General features: G+C 38.0%; 1 protein-coding gene across 1 annotated transcript in view; it reads right to left on the reverse strand.

Annotated features, from left to right (window-relative positions):
• Positions 1 to 21,929, reverse strand: part of LOC150078195 (cyclin-dependent kinase 17-like) — a 251,117-nt gene that overhangs the window by 19,111 nt on the left and 210,077 nt on the right. The window contains exon 15 of the mRNA XM_090385304.1: positions 3,701 to 3,775. Coding sequence (XP_090241430.1) covers positions 3,701 to 3,775 — 75 coding nt within the window. The remainder of the gene's footprint in view (positions 1 to 3,700; positions 3,776 to 21,929) is intronic.

Here is a 21,929-nt window from a genome sequence, read left to right on the forward strand (position 1 = left end):
AGTGGGCCAGTAAATCACATTGTCTTATAATGGGGAATTTTAGCTTCCCAGAATGGATTTATTGGAACTTGTGGATTGGTCACTCGCACACTAGCAAGGCTTTTGTGGATTTATTGGATGACTGTTTTCTACAGCAGCATGTTCGAGAGGCAACTAGAGGGAGTAGTACGCTTGATTTGATTATTAGCAGTGATTCTTCATGCATTAAGAATCTTCAGATAAAAGATCCACTAGATGGCAGTGATCGCAGTGTGTAGGATGTGAGAAGCCCAAGACTGTTATAGGGCAGGTCACATCAGACTAGTACAGATCCAGCGAGCAAATAAAAACAGCTCAAAGTCTGTGCATCCAGTACTGAATGACGTGAAGGTTCTTTCTGCAAGAACTATCCATGATAAATGGGTAGTGTTGGAATATGACTTATAATTTCTCCTACAGTAGAGGACATTGATAAGATTACATGTCCTAAAGTCACTAAACTAGAAATGGAGGTGGATAGACCCTCCAGATTAAGCCCTAAGGCAGTAGTTTTTGACATGGGTAAGGAAGTGAATTGTGAACATTTTATGGACCAGTTGTGACACAGGAATTTTAAAGATTCCGAGATTCCTGAAGATCATTTCCGCTTAATTGTTCAAGTGTTAATCAAGGAATAAAGAGAGGGACGAATTGACTTATAATTTCATGGTACAGTGCTCTGGTTATGTAAGGAAGATCCTGATACCACAGCAGGGGTATATGTGGATTGGTCTCTGCATAGGATGCTGGACCTCCTTGTCCCTACACAGTGCTATCACTAAATGGCCATCAGCCATGTAATGGAGACACTGTAAGAGTGATGTCTTCTGTGGGCTAGCACATTCTTTTAAGAATTGTCCAAAAGCTGGAGATCCTCCTAGATGTGTGAACTGCTAGGAGAAATCTCCACTCAGAGCATGCTGCAGTTGACAGCCCTGATTTCAATTCAGTCCTAGTTATTTTTTATTTTATTAACAACAAGATACACAACAGGTAACCATTAACAGCATATCTGAGAGCAGAACAATGAACACAATTGATAACAGTAATATGAAATCCAACAGGAAGATAAACATTGATATAGATTTAAAAATTAAAATCATATGTACAAAAGAGGATTGCATTAAGTTAAGCTACCAGTAAAACAAATAATAAATTAATTATTTAGAAAATAGAAAAATAATTTAAAAAAATAATAATAAACTACAATAATTAGATGAGAGCTAGTCACTTTGCAGTTTAAGAGAAGAGGCAAACATGGATGGAGTTCATCAGTGATTGGGAGTTGTCAAAGAAGTCAATGAGAGGCTGATTTGCTAATTCTGTTTAGTGACTTAACTTCATAAAGTCCGTGGTGGCAGAGTCAAGGCAAAACAGTGTAAGGTTCCTGATTTGTCTACAAGGAGAATTGAAGTTTATTTTACTCAGGATATCAGATGCTTCATAAGTTCCAGTGATTACTTTGGCTGGAAGGGTGTCAGCAATAACTCTTCTAGTGCACAGAGGCTTCAGATGAAAGTAACCACATAGCAATTCATAGTACACTGTGTGATAAAATAGAGGACTATGGAACATAAGGAAATGGACAAAATTTTTTGGACTGCTTCAATTTTGTTAACTAAAGTTTAGGAGTGAAGAACAGAGCAGCCAGTAGGTTGTGTTAACTGATGTTCATGCAGTGCCCTGGATGCCATCACTCAGTATACCTCAAGACCAGGTATGAATATGGGTAGTCCCATAAATGTGTGCTCCGGGATTGTCCTGTGTGCCAGTCATCATTGAGAAGACCTGATGGAACTGTAGTGATCACAGTGTGACCTGTGGTGTAATGCCTCCATCACAGGTTTAAATTTCTGTACTTGTTAAGCTGAATTTTGAACTATTCAAGAGTATTCGTATATTCAAGATAGTAGTGACTCACCTACTCATGGTGAGGGTGTGATGCCCTGTCCCCACCAGCTCTTTTTAGTTTCACCTAAGTTAATCCAAAATGGGGATCTTTGTTTGTTTTATTTATTTAATAATTGATTTGTTTGTGTTATGATACTATAAGCATATGAGGTTTAGCCACATATATGTGAAAGCATGGGAGGAGACTACGAATAGCAGATCACTTAAATGAGAAATGACTCCAACCAGTGACGTGTTACATATTTTATCATGTCAGTTCTCTAATGTTGGAGCATCAACACTGTATGGGATATCAAGCAGCACTGTTGCTAGAATTAGTGAGGTGCCAATTAAGTGCACATTCATGTGGATAGGGTAAAGCAGTCTAGATACTCATTGTTTTTGCAACCAAAATGTTCTCTATATGCATTTCTTGTCCTACCTTATGTCTATACATAAACCCACTGCAGCAGGTCTCAACACCTAAGTGATCACTGTTTTGTATGAGATTGCTGTTATTGTCCATTGAATTATTCTCACCAGCTTTAGTAAGATTCAGACTGAGCAAGTGCCAAGTGTGGATTTGTTAATCACATGTTAACAGATTCTCTCTTGACTTTTCTTTAACTCCTCTGTTTGCAGCAATTAAGATCGTCTCTGCTCTCATTTTTCTTTGCAATTCATTCAGCAATAACTGATTTTATTATCTGAAGATGCTGCTGAAGTGTTTTTGGGGTATGTACACTTTCAAATGTTGAATTTTGTGTCATTAAGTCTCTCTTTGTGTGAGCAATTATTTTCAGATGGCTTTCGTAGTTATCCCATTAATGAACAGGGTGCCATTTAAATTACAGGAAGTACAGCATTACTTGAACTCATGTCTGGCATCTGACTCAATTTTTTTAAGTGGAATACTAGCATACCTAAGGAGGCAAAACTCCCACTCTCTTTGGTTACATTTTTAACAGGTCTGTTGCAATTCTGGCATGGATTTAAACTAGAAATTAAATTCAGCAGAATAGTAGATTTTAATTCCTGTAAATTCAGATTACATTAGGTTAATAAATGGTCTACTTTACTACTGCTGCTCTGCAAGAATGATCTGAAATTCAGATTAAGGAGTATTGGACTTCCGCTATTGTGCATCAAGCATCACACTGCACTTGCCCCCGGCACAAAGGATCATACTACATGTGATTGTTTAATCAAACAGGGGCAAGTGCAGTATGCTTCTTCAACCTTGGTGAGTGAAGTACATTTGACCAACCACCTACAACCTTTGTCTTTAAGCAGGTAAGAATACAATAAATAGAATTAAAGTGAGCTAACATTAAAACAAGAAATGAATAAAATTTATTTACATTCACTTTTTTTAAACTAAAAACTGCAACAGAAAACGAAGCTAGAAAACACCGGACTTTTATAAATTACATAGGCCCATTTACTCTAGATTGTAAGTTTTTAATAGCGTGAATGTAATCATTATTCAGATGCTTATTAAATTCCTGAATGATGTTGTACCATTAATAAATGCAAAGGAAGCAGAAGTTAGCAGAGGTTGTTTTAAATTAAATCAGCATTTACTTTTGAATTTAACCTCATGATGCTTGTTTTAATTTTGAAAATATTTAAGGATCATGTAACTTAAAATAATTACACTAAAAAAATATGTTTAAAGTTGTTAGGGACATCTTACATATTCAATTAGATTTAATTTTAAATAAAATGGAAGCTATGAACTTATATATTAAATGAGATTTAATTTTAAATACACTGTCTATAAAAATCTAACCTGAGTTGGGAAATGTAGAGGACCTACCAAGATCCTTTGTGAGTTGTATTCCTGGAATAGTAAATATAGATGCAACTACAAGAAAAGAGAAAAACAGTATTAAAACAAAGTAACAAACACATAAAAATCTTCATGAATACAGCACAACCCAAAAAAGTAGCTTGAAAATGAACCCTACATCTCAAATTTTTTTTTTTTTTTTGGTAGTTGTTGGCGCATCGGCTTCTGTGGCCAAAGTGCACCTCCCAAGGTTTTTGCAGTACTTTGATCCAAGCCCGAGGCGGAATTCGAACCCACAACCTTTGGGTTGCCAGGCAGGCACTTTACCCACCCGGCTAGCCCGGTCGGCCCCAAATCATATGCCAGCTACATACAAGTCCAGTGTTTTCTGGCGTCCAGTGCATTCTGTTGTTTCTACCTTTTCATAGCCCAAATAAGTAGCTTGAAAATAAATCCCACACCTCAAATCATATGCCAGCTATATACCTAATAACAAGAGTATTATACAAGTACTCTGCTCTCCTATGAATAAGCTGAAGCTGAATGACATTTATGATAGCATAATAAATGACAGTTGAAGGGAAAATATTTTTCCTAGCTAAAGGTACTTAGCCATCTTCTAGTAAAATATTAATGGAAAATTTTAATATTTAAATATTTCACTATTACGAGTCTAGCTGTGGAGCACTTGTCTGAAAATTATCACTGAAATTTTCACTTCCTTTTCCTTACTTATCATTATTGATTGGAAAATAATATAATTATCTTTACTGCATTTGCAAATACAAGATACAAGCATTTCCTATAAACACCACATTCTCCTATATCTTTAATCATGATTTCATACTATATCTTTCTCAGCAGTCTCTTCTTCACTGCATGTCTTCAAATATTGTAAATTTTTATCAATTTCATTATCATACTGCACAACTGATCCCAAGTAACCAAATTTACCATCTTGTTTGTTCTATTATACTCGTATAATCATTAATTTTCTTTATCCCAAAATATCCTCTGCACCCTTTTCTCTTTTACTAAACTTATACTCCATATATTCTGTTCTAGTTCTGCTAATTCTCAACCCCACACCTCCAAAATTTTGTTAGCTCAATGCTAGGTTTGAGATTCCACCTTTGTGATATGGTTAACCAATTCACAACTATTAATAGTTACCAAGGCAGTTTTTATCAGCTCATTCAAACCCAAATGAAGGAAGAATAGGCTGAAAGCACAACAATGGCATAAGCCTACCATAACTAGGAATGCTATCATAAGTAAACAAAGTTTTGTCTAACTAAAGCAATGAAATTACATCCTTCCTTTAAATTTCTCAATAAATTTCTCCAGGATGGCCACAGGATCAGAGAGATTTACAAAAGAGACAAACAGAAAGTGAGGCATAGCATATTTTATGGTATTGCTTGGATTCCAACGTGCAGTAATAAAAATCAATTGGTTATAGATATCTCCACTCACTCACTCACTCACTCACTCACTCACAATTCCATAATATGGTTCATAAAATTTTGTACTTATGTAACTAGTAGAGTCCTATATGCTACATTTATTCTTACAGGTAGAAAATAAGTAACTTCTACTTGATTTGGTGTATGCACAACAATTCAGTGTATTATACAATGGTCAGAAATTAAGAAAGTTTGTCAACTTAGAAAGGAGGAATACAGAAATTTAGAAAAAAGAAATTATTTTTTCACCCATTTATTTTGCATAGAAGGAATCATACCGATCCTTTTCACAGGGAAAGTGATTATGTGCATATTTCATCATTACTCTGTTCATACTGTAACATTTAAGATTGTGACACATATGTAACACAGATAAGATTATAAATTTTTTTTTTTTTTTTTAATGTACCTACTCAGTTGAATTCTATGCTTTTCCAGGAGCATGAATTGGTGGAGGGTTGCGAAGCTAGAAGAAAATGGTAGGTGCAGAAATTATGTTAAAAGGAACAGATCATCATACCATCCCACAGTTAGGAGCATTGAGAACTGTGACAGGCCCTGGTGAAAACAACTCACTGGGCCAGAGCACTTTTCCATTTAGGGGACTTGGACTCCAATTCTGATTCCTATACCACTTCCAGGGAAACCCATCCTGGAGATTGTATAGGGATTCATCCACAGTACTAGCCTACTACTAACTTCTTTCAGTAAAAACTATAGCATGAATTCCAACCCGATTTTCAAAAGGTGCACACTGCCTGGCTGGCATTAATGATCTCCACTATTGATCTCTGGGACACCCCCCCCCTATATTTCCTAAAAAATGCAACTTATAGAAGTGAAAGTAAAGAGCAAATGAAGTTCTCTTGTATTCCAATCTTTAACCTGTTCATGGAACTTTTATAATAGTATCTCCAAAAAATAAGATAAGTAGAATGTGCATTGAAAAATGAGGCAGATAGTATGCTCCAACAAAAATATAAAATATCAAGAATGGTATCGTAATCCCTAAATTCACATTTACAACACAGCATTTTAAAAGTTTGCATTTTCTGAATTGTTTTGCCATACAGTGAATTCTCCAAAAATATTCAATGATTTGTAGCCACCAAATTGTCACATACAGTGAAATGTGATTCACTGAACTGTCTTATACAGCAAATTGTCATGCACAGAAATGCCCTGCAATGAACTGACATGATCCCATCCACAACTATTATCTTATTGAAAAACTCACCAGGTACGTATTCAAACACTGCTACACCTCTACTGGCATGCCATTTTGTTTTCTTCCAACTTTTTATCTTAGTTAGCTCCATCTCATCTCTACAAAAGAAACTGTGTCTCATGGTTACTGTTCCATTTACAATCCTTGGAAGTAATTCCCTCCTCTACCCCTTTTCGATCAATTCGGCCCTGGAAAGATTGTGCAAGGCTCAAGGGGTAGAATATTTTTCAGCCTGGACTGTACTTGTTAACAGGAGAGATTGCTTCTACAGGGATGGGATACACTTAAATAGAAAGGGTGCAAGAATATTTGCTGATGCTATCGAGGCAGTGTTAGGTGGGTCGGAAAACTGCTAGCTTGGGGGGATTCACAGACTAAAAGGTTAAAAGTAGCCACTGGCAGAGGTGAAAGAGATTCTTGCACTGCTTCTATTGGAATGAGCAGAAGCCTCAAAAACAAGATTCAGGATATTTCAGATACTGCTGGGAGTCATTGCGGTACAAGTAAACACATGGGTTGTGTTAGGGTAGCTAAGAATAGAAATAGGTGCATGTATACTTGCGTGTACACCAATGCTAGGAGTTTAGTAAATAAATTTGATGAATTTGAGGTATTGCTCAAAACATCAAAGGCAGATATTGTTGGGATTTCAGAGACTTGGTGTCACACAGATATAAGGAATGCAGAACTGGAATTTGGGGAGTACGTCTATAAAAAGGATAGACTGGATAGGAAGGGAGGAGGGGTTATGCTATTAGTTAAGAAATACATAAAATCCAAGGAAGTGAAGCCAGTGGACATCGCTGGACAGGGCAGTGTCGAGTCAGTTTGGTGTGACATAAGCATTGGGAGATCAAAATTGAGAGTAGGAGTGTGCTATAGGCCTAATGACTGATGAGTATAATAAGAAACTGTACAGGGAAATAGAGTGGGCCAGTAAATCAGAGAGTCTTATAATGGGGGATTTTAATTCCCCCAGATATTGACTGGAGTTTGGGGGCTGGTCACTCACACTCTAGCAAGGCTTTTGTGGATTTATTGGATATTTGTTTTCTACATCAGCATGTTCGGGAGGCAACTAGAGAGAGGAATACTCTTGATTTGATTATCAGCAGTGATTCTTCATGCATTAAGAATCTGCAGATAAACGAACCACTAGGTGGCAGTGATCACAGTGTGCTGAAGTGGGATTTACTCAAAGAGATAACTACCATTAGGGGTAAAGGGAAGGGTTATTGCTTTCGTAAAGGCGACTACGATGGACTGAGACAGTATTTAAATTCTATACAGTGGGACCAACTGATGATGTTACCAACAGCAAATTCAAAATGGGAAGCATTCAAAGAACTTATCTTGGAAGCTACTAGGCTTTACATACCAACTAAGAAATATTGTTCAAGGTTTAGGCCTAAATGGATGTCAGATGAACTGATGAGGCATATGGCAGAGAAGAAACATGCATGGGATACACACAAATTAACACATGACACAGAAGCCTATGATAAATACAAGTTGATTTGTAACCAAGTTACAAAGGAGGTTAGGTAGGCAAAGGCAGACTACGAGAAATCTTTGGCAAGGGATGCAAAGAAAAACAGCAAAGAGTTCTTTACTTATGTAAACTCTAGAAGGAAGGGGATGAATCAGATTGGTCCATTTGATATCGATGGGTCAACTGTTGATGATCCTGCTCAGGTAGCTAACAAACTAAATGAATATTTTGCATCGACATTCACACATGAGGAGTTATTTAGCGAGGGGAAAGCCAGAGGTGTATTCAACTCTAGCAGTAAGCTAGAGAATCTTGTAATAATTGAGAGTAAAGTGGAGGAGAAACTGTTGAAGATAAAACTATTGAAGAAAACAAGAAAGGCACCCGGGGTGGATGGGATCTATCCAGTTATATTAAAGGAGGCAGGAGAGGAAGTAAGCAAACCCTTAGCCATAATTATGAGAGCTTCCTTGAACTCATGGGAGGTACCCGCAGACTGGAGATGTGCAAATGTGACCCCAATTCACAAAGGAGGATCAAAGGCTGACACAAGCAATTATAGACCTGTGAGCTTAACTTCTGTTCCAGGAAAATTAATGGAGCCACTAGTTAAAGAAGCACTGCAGAATCATTTAGACAAGACTTCAGTTATAGCTCGGACACAGCATGGTTTTGTTAAGGGGAAGTCTTGCCTGACCAATTTGATTGGATACTATGATGCAGTCACAAAGGAACTGGATGCAGGGAATAACTTTGATATTATATACTTGGATCTTAGAAAGGCTTTTGATACTGTTGCACATGGAAGACTGCTGCACAAATTGGAGCAGTGTGGCATTGGAGGCAAATTGCTGCTATGGATAAGGGGATGGTTGAGGGGGAGAAGACAGAGAGTGGTAATCAATGGACACTGCTCATCGTGGACTAATGTTATTAGTGGAGTCCCTCAGGGCTCAGTGTTGGGTCCATTATTGTTTTCTGTACAGTAATACCCCGACTTACGCGAACTCGGAGTTACGCGGTTCTTGATTTTTTCGTTTGGCAACGCTGCCGCCCACTATCTTCAAGGTCGTTTTTCATATGCTATTGATATACGGTGCGACAGCGGAGAATGAGAGCGAAAGATAAACAAAATTCAACTTTGCTGCTTTTATGTTTTTTATATCAGCGAAGGGGAAACACATTTCACCATAATAACGTAAAAACCAACACAATTCCAGCTATCAGTATAATCGCAAATGCAATTAGATCGAGTTTACTACCAGTTTATAACAGATTTCACTAGCAGAAATGCAACTGGATTTTTATTGTTTTATGGTAGTAACCCCTAGAAATGAGAGGTGTTAATAGCGTATCTCTGCCTTTATGGTGTTGTTTATTCAGTTGCTACATGCGCGCAGCTTTGTTTATGCGTATCAAGCGTGCCTCCTCGTTTTGTAATTGTGCTTTATCCCTAAAAATTAGTAAAATACTTAATTAAAAGGTGTGAAAAGGAAGCGTCCTGGTGAAGACACTGCAGATTCAGAGAGAAAAAGAAAAGCAATTATCGATAAACAGAGGCGGACTGGGTCAAAAATTCTTACCCGGGAAAATTTATAGTGGCCTCATACTATGGTTTATTGCCAAAGTCACACTGGCCCACCGGGGTTTCCCCGGTAAGGCTTATGGCCAGTCCACCTCTGTCGATAGAGAAAAAATATGAAATTGTGAAACGCTTTGAGCGAAATGAAAGACCATGTGATATTGCACGTGCTACAGGCCTAAATGAAGCAACGGCAAAAAGCACATGACAATTGCAAACTTGACAGGTTGAAAATTGAAAAGGGCTCAATTGTAAAGGGCTTAAAAATTTTAGAAAACATAGACTCCAACGAAGAACGCGTTATAGCTACAAAGCAAGGAATAAAAAAATTATTAGCTTGCTACGAAGAAATTCTGCGTGAAAAAAAGAACGCGCTGTGTCGTCAGAAGAATTTGTTAGATTTTATGAAGCCATCGACATCGAAATAACTTTTTTACGTAAGTCATTTGTTTTTTTAATACATATTTTGTATTAATATGTATAAAGAACTGCAATTTTATTAATATTTTTCTTCTAAACTAGTGTTTTTGTTAGTTCTTGGTCCCAATTAAGCAAAATTTATATGTATTTATATGCAAAATTGTACCCCGACTTACGCGAATTCGACTTACGCGATTTTCGTCGGACCCACCTATCGCGTAACTTCGGGGTATTACTGTATTCATAAATGATATTGATGATGGTATATCAAGCTTAATGTCGAAGTTTGCAGACGATACAAAGGTAGGCAGGGTTGTCAAGGACACTACTGACACTATGCTGCTGCAGCAGTATCTGGAAAGGTTGAGCAGATGGGCTGAGAGGTGGCAAATGAAGTTTAACATTGACAAATGTAAAGTACTACACATGGGAAACAGCAACCCCAGAGCAACGTATCAACTCTGTGGTACTACACTTATGTGAATAAGTGTAGATATAAGTGTAGGTACTACACTTATGTGAATAGGCAGATACGAAGTTCTCTGAGCAGTGTAGACGGGCTGCAAGAGTAGCTCATGGTGTATTGTCAATGATATATAGGAATTTTTCTAGCAGGGATAAGGAGGTGATTATTCTCTTGTATAAGGCAATGGTCAGGCCACACCTAGTGTACGGTATACGGGTCTGGAGGCCTCATTTCAAGAAGGATGTAGAGCTGCTGCGAGTACAGAGAAGGGCAACAAGATTAGTGAATGGAACAAAGGGATGCTCTTACGAAGAAAGGCTTAAGTTTTGCAAATTACAGTGTCTGGAGACTAGGCACCGGCGAGGTGATCTGATAGAGGTGGATAAAGCATTGAATGGTTTGAGCATGCTCAATGCTGATGGGATTCTTCCTCCCGCTCAGAATAATCACCTGAGGGCATAAATTCAAATTGAGGAAAGACAGATGTAGGATAGACGTGCAGAAATTTGCCTTTAGCCAGCGAGTGCGTGGTTGGTGGAACAGACTTCCATCCCTTGTCGTGGAAGTTGATAGCCTAAATAAGTTTAAGGCTCAGCTGGACAGGTATTTTGAACAAACAGGGGGGTGAAGTGGAAGTGGTTTTTTTTTTTTTTTTGGCTGATGCTGCATAAGCTTGCTTTCTTGCATCAAATGCCTCTACTAATGCTAATGCTATTATTTTATCTCACCTGCATTTGATAACAAAATTTGGTTTGCTTCTTAAATACATTGTGCTTCTTTGTTTTTTCCCCAAGCTTTATACAGTATAAATCTCCTACTGCAGTCAGAAGGCAGTAGCTCTTCAGAGAGTTCATCTATTAATTCACAGTTTAGTTTTAGTTACTGCTTTACCCTAGGCTTGCATTCTACAACACTGGAGATGAATATCCATCATAACTCACTACCCTGAGTTGTGTTAGTAGGCTTTTGCCTGGCATTTCAGTTGACAATTTCTACAATTAGCATTAGTAGAGGCATATCAAGCAACAAAGGAAGCTTATACAGCATAAGCAAAAAAAAAAAAAAACCTTCCTATTTCAACCACCCATTTACTCCAAAAGTTTGTCTAGTTCTGCCTTCAATTTATTTAAGCTGTAAACTTCCACAACAAAAGATGGTAGCTTGTTCCAGCAATCAACTACCCGCTGGCTAAAGTAAAATTTCTGCACATCTATTCCACAAGTGTCTTTCCTCAATTTGAATTTATGCCCCCTCAGGTACATAATCTGAGCAAGAGGAAAAATTCCATCAGCATTCAGCTTGCTCAAACCATTCAAGGCTTTATACACCTCAATTAGATCACCTCCAAGGTGTCTAATCTCCAGACACTGCAATTTACACAAATTAAGCCTTTCTTGGTAAGAGAAACTCTTTGTTCCACTCACCAATCTCATTGCCCTCCTCTGTACTTGGTTCCAGCAGCTCTACATCCTTCTTAAAATGAGGCCTCCAGTCCTGTGTGTAGAACTCAAGGTGTAGCCTGACCATTGCCTTATACAAGGGGATAATCGCCTCCTTATCCCTGCTAACAAAATTCCTGTATATCATTGACAAGACCGAGTTACTCTTGCAGCCTGTCTACACTGCTCAGAAAACTTCATATCTGACTGAACATTTACTCCCAGATCTTTTTCATTCTCCACTTCCCTGAGTGTTGTACCACACAGTTGGTATGTTACTCTGGAGTTATTGCTACCTATATGCAGTACCTTGCATTTGTCAATGTTACATTTCAGTTGCTACCTCTCAGGTCAACTTTTCTTGATCCTGTTGCAGTAGCATACTGTCATTAACCACCCTACCAACCTTCGTATCATCTGCAAATTTGGACATTAAGCCTGATATAACTTCATCAATATCATTGACAAATACAGAGAACAATAATGGGCCCAACACTGAACCCTGGAGGAATCCACTAATAACATTAGTCCATGAAGAGCAGTGTCCATGCTTACCACTCTGTCTTCTCCCACTCAATGATCTTTTCACATATGGTAGCAACTTGCCCTTAATGCCATACTGCTCCAATTTGAACAGTAGTCTTCCATGTGCATCAGTATCAAAATTTTTCCTAAAATCCAAGTACAGTCGAACTCAGTTATAACATGGAAATAACAAGATCACGGCTGTAACAAGCAAAAAGCCACAATGACTCTAATTTCGCGTATTCCCATACAATCACTCACTGTTATAACAAGCATACTACATGGATATACCGTACAAATTTTAGTAACTATGCAAACATTGTTAATTGACCGGGGTCGAAAAAACCCAATTCTTGGAATAGACAAAAATGAAAAAGATGACAGCTTTTAGGACCACCCGCATCGCATTGGATTAGCAGCCAGTTTATGATCTTGTCCTTTTGGGGATGAGGGGCTATACGATAGTGCATTGGCATTCTGCTTGTTGCATTACCCTGTTTACAGATTGACTCGTATTCACTGAACCAAGAATTTATTTCAGGACTCCTAAGAATTTTGTCAACGGGACAACTAACAACTTTGTATGCATTTCGGGATATCTAAGAACTTTGTACGCAGATCATTTTACTGTCATTTAAAATAAAATCAGAAAAGAACCCTTCCTTTGAAAATATGTCTACTAACAAAAGAAAGTGCCTTTCAATTTGCAAAAAATTGAAATTATTGGCGAGTTAGAATGTGGTGCAAAAAAATGAAGCGTCTAAAAAGTTTTTGTCCTCTTCAACAGTAATGACATTGTGAAAGGATAAACATGTTTACATATTGGCACTGGTAAAAACATAACTGATACAAAAAAATAAATAAATAATAATAATAATTTGAAACTGCAAAGTTACAAACAATGATTCACTACATAAAGAAGTGCTGGATTTTCAATAGATGGTCATATCTTGGAGGCCCAAGCAAAAAAATTTGCTAATCAATTTGGACGTGACGATTTTGTACATAACGGTTTGCTGGATCAGTTTAAAAACCCAACACATTCATATTAATACAAATAATATGTAGGTATATACTAATACTGTATTATTATTTTCTCTCTAATATTTCTTTTGTTTTTTGAATCTATCTTTTTATCAAGTTAAAGAGAATTAAAAAAAATAGAAGGCAGATTTAACTCATCACTGATATCATCATCATCAGCCATTTTCAATCCACTGCAGGATGAAGGCCTTTCCAGCTACTTTCCAGTTCCTTCTGTTTTGAGTACTGGCCATCCATTTACTACCCAAAAACTCATGAATTTCATCTATCCATCTCCGCTTTTATCTTCCAGGTTTTCTTCTAGCTCCTCTTGGGTACCATTCTGTTATTTTCTTAGTCCATCTGTCATCATGTCTTCGAGCTATGTATCCTGCCCAAGACCATTTTAGTTCATTAGTTTCGATAAGAATGTCCTTTACTTGAGTTTGCTGCCTAATCCATGTGTTTCTCTTCTTATCTAACAGTCTGATTCCCAGTATAATTTGTTCCATTCTTCGCTGTGTAGTTCTCAGCTTCTCTTCCATTCTTTTGGTGAGTGCCCAAGTTTCACTTCCATAAGTCATGGTGGGGAGTATACATTGATTCATTATTTTACGTTTCAGACAAACTGGGATATTGCTCTTCAGTATGTGACTATATTTCCTGAATGCTATCCATCCAAAATTTATTCTTCTCTTGACTAGCCATTTATCATTATTACAGCTAATAACTTGTCCCAGATAAGTATATGACTCCGCCTTTTCAATTACTGCTGCTTCAATCATTATTTCCCTTTCCGTGGCATACTTGTTCATCATTACTTTTGTTTTAGCCATTTTCATCTTTAGTTCAAAATCCTTACTAACTGTGCATAACTGATTAAGATTTTCCTCTAATTCTTTGGGATCGTGGCTTATGACCACAATGTCATCTGAAAATCGTAAATAGTTTAGGTACTCTCCGTTCACATTGACTCCTTTCTGCGACCAGTCTAATCTTCTGAAAGCTTCCTCAAGGGCAGCAGTAAACAGCTTCGGAGATATTGTGTCTCCTTGTCGAACTCCTTTCTCGATTTTAAATTTCCTACTGTCTTTGTCTAGTCTAATAAAGGAGGTAACACTCTCATATATTTTCTTCAAAATCATAATATATGGGGTATCAATGCCTTGTCTTTCCAGTGTCCGAAACATTGCCTTATGCTGTATGGAGTCAAATGCCTTTTCATAATCCACAAATGCTAGGCATAATGGTGCTTTATATTCATTTGCTTTTTCCATTAGCTGTGATATTACGTGAAGGTGATCCATAGTTGAGAATCCTGTCCTAAGCCAGCTTGCTCTTTCGGTTGATTCTCATCAAGTATTCTTTCTAATCTGTTAGTAATGACCCTTGTGAACAACTTGTAGATGTGGGATAACAATCTAATTAAATCTATAATTTCCAATTTATCTCTTTTTATGCAGCAAAACTATGATTTGCATTATTCCATTACTTAGGTGTCACACTTTTTCTAATGCACTTTGTGAAGAGCCTTGCCAGTTTTTGTGTTATGTCTCTTCCTCCCAATTTTAACAACTCTACAGTAACTTCATCTTCCCCCGGGGCTTTCCGATTCTTCATTTTCTTCAATGCATGTTCTACCTCATCAGGAAGAATATCGGGTATGTCGTATGTGTTGCTACTTTGCAATCCATCTTCCCCACTGCTCCTTGTATAATTCTCTATAGTAGTCTTCTGCTATTTGAAGTATGCCTTCTATGCTGTTTATAAGTACACCATCGCTATTCTTCAGTTTCAGTATCATTTGTCTTTCTGTATTACTGCTCATGGCTGCTGATTTAAATCCTTTGTTTTCCCTTAATGCTTGTTCTACTTTTCTTGTCTTAAATCTTCTTATGTCCTCTCTGAGTCTCTTTCTAATGGCTTTGCATAACTCAGTATACTCAATTTTCTCCCTGTCAGTGTTTTTCTTGCTCTTTATTTGTCGTCTTCGGTTCATCATGACAAGTGTTTCTTGACTAATTTTTTCTTCTTTGGATTTCTTTTTCCCTATAGGTTTCTTGGGCTTTATCACTTTCAGAAAGTTGTAATATTCCTCGTCGATATAGATCACTGATATAGAATCTTTAATTGCAGCATGATATACATACAATTAGTCCCGTCACGGCATGGTGGTGCTAGGGGTTATAGGAGGTAACAGTTATGAGGAAATTTTGTTGGTGCTCACTATAACCAAGTTTGACTGTTTGGTTTGGTTTGTATTGAGGTTTAATGGCGCATGGACTACGTGGGTCATAATGCGCCAGTTCATACAGTGTGATGTGTTTCAGGGGTGTTTATTTTCGATTTCAAGTGTTCATTTTAACCTGATTCATATGTTCTTGTGTTAGTCTGTTGCTTATATTCACTTCCTTAGAGGAGATGGTATAAATTAATAGCTTTAAGAAAGTTGAAAACATCTGTCAAGTCGTGTTTGTTTTTCAAGCGGTCTGTTAGTGTAATGGCGTCATGTGTCCCATAAATTTCTTTAAAGGCTTGTTTACGTTCATTTGCATATGTAGGACAGTCTATTATTATGTGTTGAACTGTTTGAATGGTGTCACAAGCCTGGCACTGTGGTGGTTCCTCTGCTCGCAACAAAAATGAGTGTGTGATATGGGTATGCCCGATTCTTAGCCTGGTGAGTGCTGTTTCTTCTTTTCTCGACCTTTGACTGCTAGAAATCCAGTTTTCAATATTCGGTTTTATTTGGTATAATTTGTTTGCAGTTTGCTGATTCCAAGTTTCTTGCCATTGCAACTGGCAAATGCGCCATATCGCAGGCTTGTAATCGGAATATGGCACTGTTATATCTTCTCCGATCTGTAGTATGGCTTCTTTTGCTGACTTGTCTGCTGCTTCGTTTCCAGCAATCCCTGTATGTCCTGGGATCCAGCAGAAAAAAATATCCTGTTCATTTCTGGCGCAGTCAGTTAGCATTTGCCATATGTGCCAAAGGATTGGGTGTTTGGATGTACCTATGTTTTGCATGGCTTGTAAGGAACTCAAGGAATCTGTATATATTACACTTCTTGTTTAATATATTAAACAAGATAATAAGCCTTAACTCAAAGGCTATTTTAATATATTAAAAATAGCCTTTGAGTTCAGGCTATTTTTATTGCGTATAATTCTGCTGTGTATACACTCCACTCTTTTGGTAGCTGTTGTGTTAAAGTTATATCTGGAAATACAGCTGCTCCCACTATAGTGTCTGTTTTTGAAGTATCTGTGTATATTGGAATACAGTCAGGAAATTGAATTCTGTGCTCTGCATGTAACTGTTGGAAGATTGTTGCAGGTATCGCTTTTTTATTCCATTTCTGAAAGGAGAAGTCACATATTGGGATATGCGAATCCCATGGAGGGGGAGTATGAACTGGCATTGTGCTATTCTGTCTATATTAAGGTTCTGTGCTGCCAAAAAGTCTTGCATTTTAATTCCCAGGGGTCGGTTTGCTTGTTGGCGATTCTGATATATGTTTCTGCATCGTGGGTCAAAGAGGGTCTCCCAAGTAGGGTGGTCCATGCATAGATTTTATTTTAAATGTATAATACAATGCGAGTTGCTGTCGCCTAAGAGTTAAAGGTGGTTCGTTGGCTTCAGCATAGAGACTATATATGGGAGAGGTACGATAAGTGCCAGTGGCTATACGCAGTGCATTGTGATGAACTGGATCCAGCCATTTCAGAGCTGTTTTACGTGCTGAATCATACACTGGGGCTCCATAGTCCAATTTTGATCTAATTAGTGCTTTGTATAGGTTTAGTAAGGAATATCTGTCTGCTCCCCATGCTGTTGACGAAAGGATTTTAAGTATGTTCAGGTGTTTTGTACAGCTTTTACGCAGCTCCTGGATATGCTCCATGAATGCGAGTTTCTTATCTAAGATTAGTCAGAGAAATTTTGCCTTAGGCTGCGTTGGTATATTCTTGCCTTCTAATTTCAGTCCAGGATCAGGATGGAGATTTCTTTTGCAACAAAAATGTACACATTGTTTTTTGTGTTGACAGTCTGAAACCATTATCTAGTGCCCACTTACTTATATTGTTGATTGCGCATTGCAATTGTCTCTCGATAGTTCTCATGTTCTGTGCCTGACTAGAAATTCTAAAGTCATCAACATAAAGTGCATGTGAAACTGAAGGAGGGAGTTGATTTGTGATCGAATTAATCTTTATGACAAACAAAGTGGCACTCAAGACTGAGCCCTGTGGAATGCCTTCGTCTTGTTGGTAGATTTTAGAGAAAGAAGTTTGTACTTTGACACATAATACCAAACCAATCTCTTATTTATCATTTTTTCTAGTAATTTTCCTAAACAGCTGGTGAGGGCTATTGGTCGATAGTTGCACGGATTTGTCAGGTCTTTGTCAGGTTTCGGGAAAGCTAGTACTATTGCATGGCACCATGTGTTTGGAAATGCATTTTCTTGGAATATTCTGTTATACAATTTCAATAAATTTTCTAATTCAGTCTTGTTAAGGTGCTTGATCATGTCGTAATGTATATCGTCTGGGCCTACTGCACTTGGTCTGGCTGTGAACAAAACTTCGTGCAGTTCGTTTATTGTGAATGGTTGATTGTAGGGTTCATTACCTTTTGATTTAAATTTGATCTTATGCTTTTCTGCTTTTTCTTTTTGGATCAGAAATTCCGGATGGTATGAATCTTTCGCTGATACCTTTGCGAAGGTCTCACCTAATGTGTTTGCAATAACAGTAGGTTCAGTCAAACTAATTCCATTGCAGACCAGTATTGATGATGGCCTATTTCTATATTTACCTGTCATTTTTCTTATTTTATTCCAGACTATATGTGCATTTGTTCTTTTGTTTATTGTAGATGTGAATTTGATCCATGTTGCTTTTCGACTCTGCTTCCTAGTAAATCGCGCTATGGCATGCATTCTTTTGAACTGAATCAGATTTTCTGTTGTGGGGTACCTGCGAAAATGGTTCCATGCCCTATTCTGTTGTTTTCTTGTTTCAGTGCAATCGCCGTTCCACCATATTTTCGGATGGTTTGGGAAACGTGATGAAGTCTTCGGGATTGTTAGCTTGCCTGCGTTTTGTATGGTGTCTGTGACATGTGCTAGTGCAACAACTACTGTTTCCTGCTCAATGATATTGGTGTTGAAAACTGCTTTCCTCCTGAATGCTTCCCAATTAGCTTTTTCTATTTTCCAGCGAGGAGTCCTGCTGGTATGATATGGATATTCACTGACCAGTGTGGAAATTACTGGATAATGATCACTCCCAAGAGGATCCTCCAAAACTTCCCAATTAAATGCTGTGTAAAGTGTAGCAGTACATATGGTAAGATCTATAGCTGTAGTGGTCCGAGTTGGAAAGTGGAAGTAAGTATGGTTACCCCTGTTAAGAAGTAAGAGGTTATGATTATCTAGCAGTTGTTCAATGATGCATCCTCTCCTGTTGTAGTCTGAGCATCCCCACAAAGGGTTATGTCCATTCATATCTCCCATCAGACAGATTGGGGGTGGTAGTTGTTGTAGTAATGCGTCTAGGTCTTCATAAGAGACATCTTCTCCTGGTGGAATGTATAATGAACATATGGTTAATAGGGACCTTGCTATTGTACGAATTGCTACTGCTTCTAATGGGCTATTTAAATGCACCTGTTGTGTTGGTATTGTCATTTACTAATATAACAACTCCTCCATGTGTTATACCTTGAGTTATTTGGTCTCTTCTGTACATCGAGTAGTTCTTGATATTCAGGGTATCTTGTTGTTTGAGGTACGTTTCCTGGAGACAGATACAGATTGGTGTGTACTGGGTGATCAGATACTGTATGTCGTCAAAATTAGTACATAATCCACGACAGTTCCACTGGATAATTTTATCCATTATTTATATTTGCTCAGCCCCACGAGCTGTTTTCATTGGGTGGTTGTCTTTTGTTTTTCTGTCCCTACTCTATCTCTTTTGAGGAATACCGGTTTTCCGGTATCCATATCTTCTAATTCTTCAGCATGGATTTCCAACACTTCGTCATCTATCTTTCCTGTTTTCTCAAATTCCATAAATTCTGAGTTAGGTTCGTGATTTCGTGGTCTGCCATTACTCTTACACTGTTGCAAGGTTGGAAAATCTGAGGGGACTGAGATCGGTGTGTTTACTGTTTTCTCGTGTTTATCTTGTTGCTTTGCTTGGAGTAAGTGTTTGACTTGTGGAGAAAAAGATTCATTTGGAGGAACTGAGATTTCAGTTTGACATTCCACTGATTTACATTTAGTTGCTATTTGTGCGTACGTTGGTCTATTGGTTATGTTTGGCTGGACCATTTTTCTTGCTTCTTGGTATGTAATATTGTGGTTGGTTTTGTATTTCTGTATTTCTTTTTCTTTTTTCCATCTATCACATGTTCTGGAGTATGCAGGATGTTCTCCTTTACAATTTGGACACTTTGGGGCTGGGGCTGGGCAGTCATCAATCTGATGTTCTTTGGATCCACATTTAGCACATGTCGGTGTATTTCTACATGCTGTTTGTGAGTGTCCAAATTTTTGACATTTGAAACAGCGCAAGGGATTTGGAACATATACTTTTACTTGGCAGTTCAAATATCCTGCTTTTACAGTACTTGGGATTTTTGGTGTGTTAAATGTCAGGATTAAGGTTTTGGTAGGTATTACATTTCCATCTCTCCGAATAGAAATCTGTCTTACATTCGTTACTCCTTGATTTTTGAGTTCTTTGCTGATTTCCTCTTCAGTAACGTGTAAGAGATCCCATTCGGAGATTATTCCCCGCGAAGAGTTTAAGGTGCTATGGGGGGGGGGGGTGACCACTACTGGTATACCTCCAAAGTTCGATACATTCAGTAACTTTTCTGAATGTCTGGTACTGGACGTTTCAACTAACAATTCCCCAGACCATTTTTGGTGTTCTGGCTAGTCCTTCCAAGACTTTTTGGATGAAAAATGGGGATTTCTTTCCTAATGTCTCCTCTCCAGTGGAGTGGATGATTAGGAATAAAGGTGTCAGTGATGGTTTGGAGCCGTCTGTTCTTTGCCTTTTAGCAGTATTTTCTGGTTCTTAATCAAGCCGATTTTGTGGGATCTTTTCTGAAGTCCCTTGGGAATTAGTGACTTTACTACTCATGTTTTGCTCTTAGCCCTGGGAGCGTACCTTCCAACTCCCAGGTTTCCAGCCCCGCCACAAGGAGGCAAGAGCAATGCCACCACGTGAACAAGCAGCGGCTATAAATTAGTAGGGTCGGTGGTTAGTTTGAGGTAAGAGAAAAAAGAAAGGTGACTTTCCTTTCTGTTAGTTTGCTAGATTCTTTTAGCAAAACTTACTTATGAAGTACTGAAAAATGAAGATCGCTATAAATATAATAAACTAAGTATAATTGAGAGGAGCACTCTAGAATCACTTGATCACTTGGAAAAAGCTTGGCACTCGGGTCCCCAAGTTTGACTGTATATGATATCGAAATAACTTTTGCATCCAATTCCTTTACAAAAGCAGATATTGTTGGGATATCAGAGACATGGTGCCATATGGATACAAGCAGTGTAGAATTGGAATTTGGGGAGTACAATGTGTACAGGAAGGATAGACAGGGTGATGCCGTTAGTTAACAGAAACACAAAATCTAAGGAAGTACATCCAGTTGACATGAGTGGACAGTGCGATTTGGCGTGACACAAGCACTGGGAAAACCAAGTTGAGAGCAGGAGTGTGTTAAAAGCCTAATAACTCTGATTAGTACAATGAACAACTGTACAAGGAAATAGAGTGGGCCAGTAGAACAGATTGTCTTATGGGGATTTTAACTTCCAAGATATAGACTTGGAAGTTAAAAGCTGGTGTGTGAGTGACTTGGTCACTCACACACCAGCAAGACTTTTGTGGATTTAATGGATGATTGTTTTCTACAGTAGCATATTGAAGAGACAACTAGAGGGAGTAATACTCTTGAACTGATTATCAACAGTGATTCTTCATGCATTAAGAATCTGCAGATAAAGGAACCACTAGGTGGCAGTGATCAGAGTGTACTGATGTGGGATTTACTTAAAGAAGTAAATACTATCAGGGGAAAGGGGAAGAGTTTTTGCTTTCATAAAGGTCTCAAGCATTTTTTAAATTCTATACAGTGTGACCAACTGATGATGTTAGCAAGAGCAAATTCTAAATGGGAAGCATTCAAGGAATTAATCTTGGAAGCTACTAGGCTTTTCATACTAGCTAAAAAATACTGTTCAAGATTTAGGCCTAAATGGATGTCAGATAAACTAATGAGACTCGTGGCAGGGAAGAAAAATGCATGGGACGCATATAAATCATCAGGGGACAGATGCCTATGGTAGATGTAAGATAGTATGTAATCAAACCACAAAGGAAGTATAGGCAAGTGAAGGCAGATGATGAGAAATCTTTGGCAAAGGATGCAAAGAAAAACAGCAAAGACTTCTTTACTTATGTAAACTCTAGAAGGAAGGGGATGAATCAGATTGGTCCATTTGATAACGATGGTTCGATTGTTGATGATCCTGCTGAGGTAGCAGATAAACAAG

This window comes from Mastigoproctus giganteus, chromosome 11 (assembly GCF_048544385.1).
Source record: "Mastigoproctus giganteus isolate SK-2022 chromosome 11, ASM4854438v1, whole genome shotgun sequence".
In the NCBI taxonomy this organism is placed as follows: domain Eukaryota; kingdom Metazoa; phylum Arthropoda; class Arachnida; order Uropygi; family Thelyphonidae; genus Mastigoproctus; species Mastigoproctus giganteus.